The 12268-nt window shown below is 41.2% G+C and overlaps 1 protein-coding gene across 1 annotated transcript; it reads right to left on the bottom strand.

Annotated features, from left to right (window-relative positions):
• Positions 1-2111: 2111 nt before the first annotated feature.
• LOC134440042 (uncharacterized) lies at positions 2112-5185 on the bottom strand. Its single transcript, XM_063189969.1, has 3 exons — positions 4665-5185; positions 2829-3016; positions 2112-2294 (listed from the first exon to the last, which is right to left on the bottom strand). Exons 1-3 carry the CDS (start codon positions 4915-4917, stop codon positions 2112-2114), a joined length of 624 nt encoding a protein of 207 aa, XP_063046039.1. The 5' UTR covers positions 4918-5185.
• Between the last annotated feature and the right edge of the window lie 7083 nt (positions 5186-12268).

Genomic DNA, 12268 nt, shown 5'->3' on the forward strand with positions numbered 1-12268 from the left:
AAGTCATTTAAGAACACTGTGAAAGGCTGCTGAGGAGCATGCCAAGATGCACGAATGCTGTGATTAAAATCCAGGGTTATTCTACCAAATATTGATTTCTTAACTCTTCCTGTATTAATACCTTACTTTTATGCTGTTTTAACCCTAAAGCGACCGACTGGGGTCATTTATGACCCGGGCACATATTTTCATACACCATTTCTGCCATTTTCATCAGGTTAACTTGTCCTTCTAGGAGTTTGTCAATACATATGTTGTGCATGTTGTGAATGATTTTCGTGAGATTTGGACCATCTATATGGGATTTATAATCAAAACACCTCTGGGGTCATTTATGACCCCGAGAGGATCCATGAGATACTCAACATTATAATGTCAATTGTTGTTTTAATTTTCAAACTCTGGTTCATGTATTTTGTGTCTTGGGGCAGGCCATGGTGAGCAGATCTAACATATTCATGATATAAACATTTACAGTATTAAAATATAATATATTATATAAATAAATAGGGCACCCCTGCGATAGCCAACCAAGCATATTGTGAGGGCACCCAGGTAGCATTTCCTCTGTTATTGCTCCATATTTGTTGATATCATGGCACAGTAGTCCTAGACACATGATGAGAATATGAAATAAAAGTCATCCTGATGAACAAAGAGGAAGGAAACAAGTCATCAGTGTAGAAATCAATAGCGTTTTTAGAATTTTCCTTATTATATGGCTATACAAAGGCTGAAGCATCAGTTGAATCATTTCTTTGCTCTAATACATATGGAAGACACATTTTCATAGCTACAATGTCCAGAAAAAGTTTCATAGAAAGTTTGAGTGTGCATAAGCTTATATGTTTGAGGCATAGTTTTGTCTATGTATAAATTACCTGATCTTGTGATTTCATGAACCCAGAAATGTTGAATACCCAAAAGTTTTATTGCAGAAATATCATATATGGGCCTAATGGATAGAATTTAGCTTGGTTTCCCAAAGTTTCACTTTGAGCAATTTCCATAATTATCATAAATATACTGTATTATTATGGTAAGACTACTGCAAATGAATAGGCTAAAAAATTTAAATGATAGATATCACCATGAAACTTTCTCAGTTGATTACTGATGATGAGAGAAGAAAAAAATGTATTGGATGTTTTTTGTATTTTGATGTTTACATATGCAAATGAGGGCATACATCATATTTAGCTTAAACGTATGTAAGTTTGACTAATTTTTAGCAAAACAATAAAATGTTCAAATTCACATGTTTTGCTTTAGATGAGGGACAAGTATGTGCAAGATGTAAATAAATTTGAATGAACCCCAAAAAATAATTTATATAGTGGTATTTCTATATAAACTCCTTGGGGTCATAAATGACCCCGCTCGGTCAGATTAGTCGCAAAAACAGGCCGATCGCTTGAGGGTTAAAGTGAATATCATGTTGTTTTCTTTTCCTTTTTTGAAGTCTGAAAACATTGCATGATTTGTGTTATTTTCACCATTAGCATGTTTCTGTACATACAGTAAATGCTCTAACTGACAATAGCCTAATTGAAAATTCAGAGGAAATGTTGTCGGGAGTTTATAAAATTAAACAAAAATGTTCATTTCACTCATGCCTATGTAACCCCAATGACTAATTCTATCTTGAAAGTGAAATTTGCCCTGCCAGGATTAGAGAATGGCAGGTAGTAAAGGAAAAAGTTAAAACTCAATCTTTTAACTCAAGAGGTGTAAAAAAAATCAGCCCATTTTCATAAATGATGCAGTATCACTCTTTTGGTTTATTGTTCACCATGATCATGTTGGGGCATAACATGTTGTTACAGTTATTCCTGTGTTGTTGTTTTTGTTATTGTTGTTGTTGTTGTTGTTGTTGTTGTTGGTGGTGTTGGTGGTGGTGATGGTGGTGGTGGTGGTGGTGTTTGCGATATTCCTTGTCTCACCTTGTATTATGTCAATGTTTGTATATATGACATATCCCAATAAAATACACAACTCAAATCATTGTAGAATATTTTTATAATCTTTCATAATTTTTATAAATAATAATAATGGGCTATGTACGGTATATAAATACATAACAAACATAATTTAAATTACTTGACTTGAGTTTACTCCATGAAGTTCTGGATCATGTCCTCAAAGTCCTGCAGGCCCAGGTTACAGTTGATACCATCCAGGTCAAGCTCGAGGTCAATGTCACCAAGCCCAAGGTCATCCGTGACAGTGTCACCAAGTCCAAGGTCACCGGAGACAATGTCACCCTGGACAGGGCCCTCTGAGACAATGGCACCCTGGACAGAATAGAATAGAATAGAATAGAATAGAATAGAATAGAATAGAATAGACTTTATTTTCATGCCAGCAAGAAAATGGCCTTTGGTCTCACTGAATAAAAACACAAATAGACAAAAACACATACTGTAGGTACAAATTGTTCCATCCACCCCCTCCAACCACCCCTCCAATCACCAGCATACAGAGCAAGCCACATGCAGTAGTTCCAAACCCGACACCTCTCACTTTTCCAAAGCTTATTTTCCATGGAAATTGCATTTGGTATACAAGAATGTTTTTTTGTAGGGCCCTCGGTGGCCTGTAAACCCTCAAGAGAAGAGGAGAGCTATTCATTCACATTACATTACATTACATTACATTACAATACATTACATTACATTTGGCAGACGCTTTATAACCAAAGTGAGGACATAACCAAATGAGGACATAATCATAGCCGGCCCAGCATCACTACAAAGTGCACTGGAAATATAGGCTACAGTACAACAAGTGCAGAGGCAAAGAAGGATTAGTGGGTTTTTTTTTCTCACCTTTTTCACCTTCTCGGCATCTCCAGTGGTCTTATCAAAACCAGAGGAGGTGAATTGTTCCACCACCTTCTCGGCCTCTCCAGGGGTCATATTCAAATCGGAAGAGGACGAGTCTTCCTCCACATTTGCAGTCCCTCCAGTGGCCATGATATCATTATCATCATGTTCTTCTGCCCGAGAGGCTGTGTCTATAAGGGGGGGGGGGGTAATGAATCGCATACAGGTCTTACTGTTATTCTTATCCAGCAACTGATCATTCATTACATGTCACATGTTAATTATTGGGTGAAAAGATGTACTGTGTGTCCTTACTCAATATCATTTTAATGTTTAATCATTAATAATAATAATAATAATAATAATAATAATAATAATAATAATAATAATAATAATACATATCCTCTGTGTACAAATGTCTAGAAAAACATCTACTTTCTGGATCCTGGATATCTACATCATTAGCAGTAGCTTACATTACATCACCTTAACCCTTTTCAGACTGGGCTTTTTGGCATTCCTGGGCCTGGGGGGGGGGGGGGGGGGGGGGTCTTTTGACCCCCCTCTCATAACTCATGAACGGAATACGGTATGACTACAGAATTTGGGGGAGATGGTCTACATATGGACATCTATGAATGACATAATTTTTGTGTAATTATCTGGTATTATGACGTCATTATGACATCATTATCTTATTATGCCCAAAATCTCGCCATAGTGGACTTTCCAACAAATTTAGGTAATGCACTTAAATTTTAATGATTTTATGCTTCAAACCACTTAAATGCTCACAAAGTTGTCTGATGCTAATGGAAATAACAAAAAATATGAAAATATATGGCGTCATAGATATGGTAAAGTGATTTTTGGTCAGACATACCTGTCAGAAAACCGTTGCCATGGCAACGGCAAAAATGATAAACATAATCTTTCAGTACTTAACTGTAGCCAACTAAATGTTAGGAAAAGTCACAAAGTTTCGTAGTCATAGCTTAAGTCGTTAAGGAATTATACGACATCAAAGTTGGTGCGGGCACTTTTAGCCCCCCCCCAGTCTGGATAGGGTTAAATATTATCACATCACATCCCATCACATCACATCACATCACATCACATCACATCACAATACACTTAGCTGATGTTGTTATTCAAAGTGACATGGAATTATTTGAAAGGTGCATGTGTACAGTCCCTGGGGAAATGTGGGGATAGGTGCCTTGGTCAAGGGCACTTGAGCCATTAATAAAGTGTAGGGTATATCTAACGTTAGATGAAAAATGAAAATCAAGTCTGAACACCAAGCTCCCGTTACTGTTATTTTAATGTGGGGTTTCGGGCATCCGACATCTGATGAAGGGCAAAAGACATCTGTCTGATGAAGGGCAGGATGCCCAAAATGTCACATTAAAATAACGATAACGGGAGGTTGGTGTGCAGACTTTATTTTCATTTTTCATGTGACTTCGCTAGTCATGCACCCAACACTTTTCTAAGAAGGATGTGCCTGTTTTTTTCTTTGTTACATTACAATACACACATCAACGATACAATAAAAATACACATACAATAAAAGAAAGCTAGTGAATGCAATGCTTGCCAGTGTTCCCAGATAGTAGACATATATCCTACAGAGCTACGACTTGGATCAACCAATTGAGCGATAAGCTCATTTTTTGCACAATGAAGCCTTCTCATGAACTTAAAGGTAAGATTTCTTAACAGCGCCATAAAAGTAGTTAGACCAAATTTGCAGAATAACCCACTTGTTCTAGTACTCCTTGGTTTCTTTAGGAGAATATATATATATATCTTATGTGAGGGCACCTCTAGTCTTACCCAGAAGAACATTGTCCAGCAGGGCTCTCAACTCCTGCTCCCTCCGCTCCCTCCTCTCCTCCAGCTCCTTGTCCAGTGCATCATCTAGGTCCTCCAGAACGTCTAAAACTTCGTCTGGGATCTCCCAGGGGAAGGAGGAGAACACCACCGCCACCGCGGCCTCAGATTGTTTGTCCCCTGTGTTGTTGTTGTTGTTGTCCTCTGTCGTTTCTCCCTCAACCGTATATTTGTCTTTGCAACAGCAAAGGTACATTATTTCCTTTTTGCAGTGCGGTTTTTTTTCATCCTTTTATATTTGCATCGTTTCTCTTCTTGAAACTGTTTTTCTGTTGAAGTTGTTTTTTGTTGTTGAAGTTGTTTTTTTTATTTGAATTCCGATTGATACCCCTGGGACACCGTAAACAAGGGACCAGGGGACACACATGAAAACGTCACGCAAACCAAAACCAAAAAAACCAGACGACTACTCCAGAATCTTTTCCATGGTTGAGCCGGACATCCTTTGTAGTCTATCTCTCATCCATGATCGAGCAAGACTAGACCTTATCTTCTCTACATTGCCTGGTATTCTATAAGCACTGTGATGTTGCCTAGCTGCCATTGTGATGTACGCAGGTGGTTTGATGGTTGGCACTTGTTGCATCTGTCAATAGAATTCTGTCACATTTCATTGTAATCTGAATCTACTCAGTTGGTATTCATTTTGTATGGATAAAATTCACAGGTATCAAAAGCAATACAACCACCACAGCTGATACTAATAGTGCTACTTCCACTACTATTACTACAATTAATAATAGGTCTGGAACTCGATTAAAATTTTTAATCGCATTAATCTATAGGCTTTGAAATCAATTAATCGAACTAATCGCATTTTAATCGCATTCAAATATCTGACTTGAGAACAGTGAAAAATATATTTTTTTCACATGGATTTTGAATAATTACAATAAATAAGCTTAATCTAAAAATATTACCCATTTTTAAAAGAAGAGAGAACGCCTCTCAATTTCAGCAGGCTGCTTACCATCAGGCGTAATACTGCCATCCACCGGTCTAATCCAGAACTATGTAGCTGTATTATACTGTGATTAATTTTTTAAATCGCGTTAATTAATTAATCGAATCGCGTGATTAATTAATCGAAATTAACGTGTTAATGTTCCAGCCCTAATTAATAATAATAATAATAATAATAATAATAATAATAATAATAATAATAACAATGATGATGCAATGATTTGCTATTCTACCAATCAATCAATAAATATGTGTTTATATAGCACAATATCACAACTAAACAGTTGACTCAAAGTGCTTTCAAATTCATTCACACACCAGCTCTGGGGACTGCCAAAAAGGCACCAGTTGTCCGGGGTTCATGTGACAAAGTGCTCTCTCTCTCTCTCTCTCTCTCTCTCTCTCTCTCTCTCTCTCTCTCTCTCTCTCTCTCTCTTTCTCTCGCACGCACACACACACACACACACACACACACACACACACACACACACACACACACACACACACACACACACACACACACACACACACACACACGTAGGTGTAGGTTTGGATTATGCTTTTCACTATAACTAATAGTTATCATTGGTGAACATACAGTGTATTTAGTGATAATATTGAAAGTAGATTCTGAAAAGATTTTTATGATTAAGAATTTTTTTTTGTGGGACACTAAATGTACCCGCAATTCTGACATGCCCCAGGTATGCACCTTCTCACATGAACCCCGCAGAACTGGCGCCGTGCGGTCCAGCCTCCAGAACTGGTGTGTAAATGTGGGCAAGTGTGTGTGTGTAGGCCTATGTGTATTTTGAAAGCGCTTTGAGACAACTTTAGTTGTGATATTGCGCTATATACATGTAAATGCAGGTTGTGTTGTATTGTATTGTATTAATACAATGATTAGCCTATATGTGAGACCATGAGGTTCTCTGCTCTGAAACAAGCGGAGCTGCCCATCGGGGTAAATGTAAATGCTCATCTCTTTGACTTTTTTTAAAATTATTATTATTGCAATAAAAGAGGATGACAAAGACATGACATAACAATAAGGCACACAAGGTCAAGTAAACATAGTAAATATGGACAATTTTGATTAGGTTACATCAAACAACTCTAATAAAAAACAGAAAAATAATAAAATAGACAATAACCAAACAAACAAGAGGAATACATTAAAGAATATTCAAAAGTCTGTCATTTTTTTTATTATTTACAAGTTTTCTCATCTCTTTGACTCCTTAATGGGGCACAAAGTAGGATGACGTCGTTTGTGCGGTGACCATTGCATGCCTATCTCAAAATCTCCACCTTAATGAAAAAATGCTGTTCAAATAAACTCGCAGTGAGAATGTTTTTCATCACGGAATGCCAGCAGTTGATACAAATCTGAATAAGGTATGTAAAGCGATTTTTCGTATGAAAAGTCTTTTACCACGACACTCTTTCGGACCGCTCTGTCAAAAAGTTGCATTTGGGGTTTTCTGACAGCGGACCGTGGAAGTGGTCGCGAGAGTCATCGTTCACTTACTTAAGATTCACATAACCATCAGCTGACTCGGGACATTGATTAATTAAACTTTTAATCCTACCTGGATCCCCTTTAATTTCATGGGTATCATGTTTCATGTTGAATGAGAAGGACTGGAAAACAAAGGGGTGTATACAGTAGCCTTGCCCCACGGGTTCCCAAACTTTACCATGACACGACACCCTACATAGAATAGAATAGAATAGAATAGAATAGAATAGAATAGAATAGAATGGAATAGAAAGCCTTTTATGGTCATTGTGCAAAGTAAACTGAGATTTGAGCTTCCCTACAGTCCTTTGCAGATGACCACAGTCCAGCAAGTGTACGTTAAGTGCAGTAACAGCAGAGAGAGTAGAGAGAGAGAGGTTCCATTGGCCCATTGTTTCCGGGTTCTATTATTGCAGGGGGGGGGGGGGATCCCCCTTTAGGCAGACCTAGGCAGACCTAAGGACTGTTCTATTCAATGCTAGGAGTATTATGACACGCCCCTTTAGGCAGAGCGGAACCTGGTCATGTTAGGTGCCCATAGCAACCTATTACATTGGCATATCTCTATATACTTAAAGAATCTCTTGGTAACAGCTTTGGGGAAGAAGCTGTTTGGGGAAGAAGCTGTTTGGGGAAGAAGCTGTTCTTCATCCTATTGGTAATGCTGGTAATACCACTCTAGACTCCAGCCAAGGCCCACCTTACATGGGGCGTGCCATACCATGTTTTATTTTATTTCATTTCATTTCATTTTATTTTATTTTACTTTATTTTATTTTATTTTATGTTTTTATGTGCACTCCCTTTCACAACCATAGCAAGCCTGAGAGGCAGCACCCCAGTGTACATAAAATAATAACAACAATAATGGGAATGCTTCGAGATACAATACATTATTATTATGCTGTTCTTCACTAATAGGAAATTGTTTAACTTATTGTTTATTGTTTATTTTCTTTTATGTTAGTTATTCAATTTATTCAATTATTAGCTTTGTTGAGCAACACTTTTTTCCTGCCAACCTGACACGGCCCCCCTACTACCCCCTTGCGGCCCCCCTAGGGGGTCCCCAGCCCCCACTTGGACACAGTGTTGCCAGATTGGGCTGTTTCCCGCCAAATTGGGATGCTTAGGATGGCCGTGTGCAGATAAAAATGGCATTTAGCAACAACAAAAAAACTCGCCCAATTTTTGCCATAGACATCAATAGAATTGGGTGGTATTTTGTGCTTCTAGGCGGGTTTTGAGCATTTTTTGGGCTGGAAATCATCAGCCTCATCTGGCAACCCTGCTTGGACAACCACTGAGCTTGGCCTACTCCTCCAAAGGTAACTCCACAAATAACCACAAAGACCTAATCTCCTCCAGACTTGGGCCAACTACAGGCAAAGATATTACTCTTGAATTTAAGGGACAGGCAAATAACTAGGCCTAACATGCTGATTTTGGATAGACTACACAACAAAGAAGGTATCACCACCAATACACACCCAACACAAACAAACGCCATCAACCTCTGTGTAGTACCGTTTTGAAACGACGGAGGGCGACTCTCTCTCAGTTTTCGACCACTTCGACTGTAGATCATGTTAGGTCACATTGTATCTGAGGCTGCACGGGATTCTCTCAGTTGCAACATTGGCAGCAGGCTATATGGACGGTAGAGATAATAATAATAAAAACAACTCAGACACTAAGTGCTTGTAAGGACACGCCTAATTATGTCATTCTAATTCGTTAGAACCTATTCAGATCTTTGCTTTCTTAAAACGCCTATTGGTTTATCATAAGATGAGCTATTTAGGAAAACATCTGTCCTATTCGTCATCCTTTTATTGTTAATCGTATTAGCCTCCATTCTGATTTTGAAACCTAATTTTATGAAGCTTCATTCCCAATTGGATTTTCCAATTGCATAAAAGAATAAATGGTTGTTTGTTTTCGTGGACGCAGCTTATTTGGACCCAACCACCTTTGTTTAAAATCGACACAAATATAATAACAAAGCATGTTGTAGTCAAGCCTAAAGGTCTATTGCATTACCCTACCATAACACAGCAGCGGTAAGCCGCTCTCTCCCACTCTCTTTCTCACTCTCGCTCGCCCTCGTTCTATCTCTCCTCTGAGCTCCACACAGCCCGTGTCTTTTGTTCCTAGCCCGTGAGGGAAAGGGGAAACGGTGCATGGGGCGAGGGAGGAGAGGAGAGAGAGGAGGCAGGCGAGGATAGGCGAGAAGGATCATGAACAGTGCTGGTACATGCTAGAACGCGAAGGGTGTGTGCTGTGTGTGCATGCAACGTCGGCACCCAAGATAGAGAGGAAAGATATAGAACGCTGGCGAGGGGGAGAGAGGGATAGGAAGAGGGAGAGAGAGAAAAGGAGAGAGAGAGAGCGAGAGGGGGAGAGAGGGGGCACCACGGAGATGCTGACAGATTCCTGATAGATGTGCAAAATGGCGCAAGCATGTTCGACCCCTGCGAGCCAGCAATTGTTGTAGCTGGAATCATGACGAGCTAACGCAAACAAAAAAAAACAAGACTTTATTCCTTTACGACATTGCCTTCTTTTTTAATCATTTCCCAGGGGGGAAGTATTCAGATCCTAACTGGAAAAAGTGATTTAAATGGCTACCCGAAGACCCCGCTGCCACCTCGCTCCTGTCGTACTCGGAATATATCTGTGCGCTTTTGTCGGTAAGTGTATGGAATTCACTAGCTCACCGCCACTCTGCACTCTCACTATGTTGTGGTGTTTTGCTGGAGCATCTTGAGCACCGACTGGCCGGCTGGATGGCCCCGTTTAGCCGGCCCCCTTCCCTTTGCACGGAGCTCTCTCCCCGGATCTGACCGTGGCTTACATCGTGAACTTGACCATGGCAGCCGGGTCCCACAACCTTTTGATTCCTGCTTACAGGGGCTTTTGTTTGTGACTGGGGAGGCGAAGTTAACACCCTTTACTGCTTATGGTCGGGATGCAGTGCAATGCAAACGCATGCGGCATCCTATAGCCCAGTGTGTCCATGTCTAACCATGCTTACATCCCTGAAGATTCAACGAGAGAATGCTCCGATATAGCGGCGTGATTGTTTGTAGTGTTTGATGGATAATCTTGCAGGATATTTAAACTTCTGGCCCGGTTGCAGAAATGCGAAGACACGCGGGGCCCACCACCACCATCAGCTTCGGTGTGTGCGTGTGTGTGTATGCGAGCTGAGCGGAAACCGAGCCGTGTCCAATAGGGCTTATTTTAATGTTTCTATCCACGTGCATTGTAATGCTTGAGTCAGTGCGTGAAATCGTGTCATATTTTGGCAGCGTGTTCTGGATGCTTTGTGGCAGCACATGGTTGGGGAGGGGAGGAACCGCTCTCAGCACAACACGAACAGCGATCAAACTAATTCAGTGGTTATTTAACACACCACTCACTACATATAAATATGATTTTTCTTTTGGGTAACAGAAAGTGTTTGTTTTGGTGATGTTAGCCTACACACAACCACATGATGTTCTCCTATGCCTCCAGGACTGTTGTTATTGTGAGATGCCGTCTCTCTCTCACTCTCTACTCTCTACAAAGCATGGTGTAAAGGGACTATGGAGCGTGCATCTGAGGTTGGGTCTCCCTGTCTGCGGGTTTGTGTTTTTTAAGATAAGACCGGGGCGAGTTATTAGCCTAAACCCCCACCAACTTCCACCCCGGCTTACTCTTAATTACCGCGAGTGTGTCCAGGGAGAGATAGGCTACGGCGACAGGTCCGCTTCTTATCTCAAGCTTGGCTGTTATTATTACAATATTACTATTTTATTTCATTTTATTTTGTTGTTGGCCTTGAGCACCGTTCCGCTGCCAGTGGCCTTATACGCTACTCGGCCACACTTGACTGGCAGCGAGGGGGAGATTTACGGTTGTTCACAGCCTTGGCCAGAGTAGGCTATATATAATGACTCGGGCTCGTTTGACATTCAAACATCTTGGCCCTCTTGTCAGATGATGCAGCTGGGTCGGCTTGCCTGGTGACATTTAAGAGCGCTCTGAAGTTCGTTTTGCGCGCGACTGAAATGTCTCGGAATAACTTATTTGTGTGATGTGTGACTGACTGTTGGTGGGCCAACGGATTCACCGCTGTCGTGGACAAGGTGGTGACAGTTATCTGTGTCGGATGAAGTTCACGGTTATTTTAGATCACAAGCAGCGATCTCTGTTGTTGCGATAAATAATATCAAGTCAAGTCACTGGGCCATAGCCTTCTCTCTCTCTCTCTCTCTCTCTCTCTCTCTCTCTCTCTCTCTCTCTCTCTCTCTCTCTCGCTCTCTCCCTCTCGCGCTCTCATCCTCCCATCATTTGGACCATTGAACAATTTGTGTTTATAATCCGTCATAGACGGAAGGAGGTCTGATTGACCGAGTCTTTGTGTATTGCCCACGAATTGTAGTAGCCTACCTGGAGCTATCAGTGGTGTGTGTGTGTGTGTGTGTGTGTGTGTGTGGGGGGGGGGGTTGTAGCTGAAGGCTGCCTTGGTGAATATTTATAAAGATTAAACGTCAAGGCTGTCCATTCTCTCGCGTGGAATACAAAAAAATACTCCTCTCGGTCTTTGTTCCGGTTGATTGACAGCCTGAGTCTCTGAAAGCGTGCCCCCGACCCCCCTCTTCCTCTTCCTCTCCAACCCTCCCCGTGAGAGGAGTATCCAGAGGTGGGGAAGGATGCTGCTCTGTGTGTGTGTGTGTGTGTGTGTGTGTGTGTGTGTGTGTGTGTGTGTGTGTGTGTGTGTGTGAAATCGCTGAAATCATTGGCCGCTATGATTTGGACAGTGCGCGTCAGAGCGCGCGCCTGCCCGGTGGGTTTGTTATTGTTCATCATCATCCTCATCCTTGGCACAGTCGCGGCGGGTCAGCAGAACACTTTCGCGAGCCAGCCTGCAGTGCCAGCTCGAGCTCGCCTGCCGTGACGTCTGCTGTGTGTACTAAAACCAGAACGTGGGGGCTAGCCCTGCCCTGCTGCCCAGATGTCCTCAGTTAGCGCCAGACTACACTACACACGAGGGCAACCAGGCTACAGTAGG

The sequence above is a fragment of the Engraulis encrasicolus genome, chromosome 23 (assembly GCF_034702125.1).
Source record: "Engraulis encrasicolus isolate BLACKSEA-1 chromosome 23, IST_EnEncr_1.0, whole genome shotgun sequence".
Taxonomy (NCBI): Eukaryota; Metazoa; Chordata; class Actinopteri; order Clupeiformes; family Engraulidae; genus Engraulis; species Engraulis encrasicolus.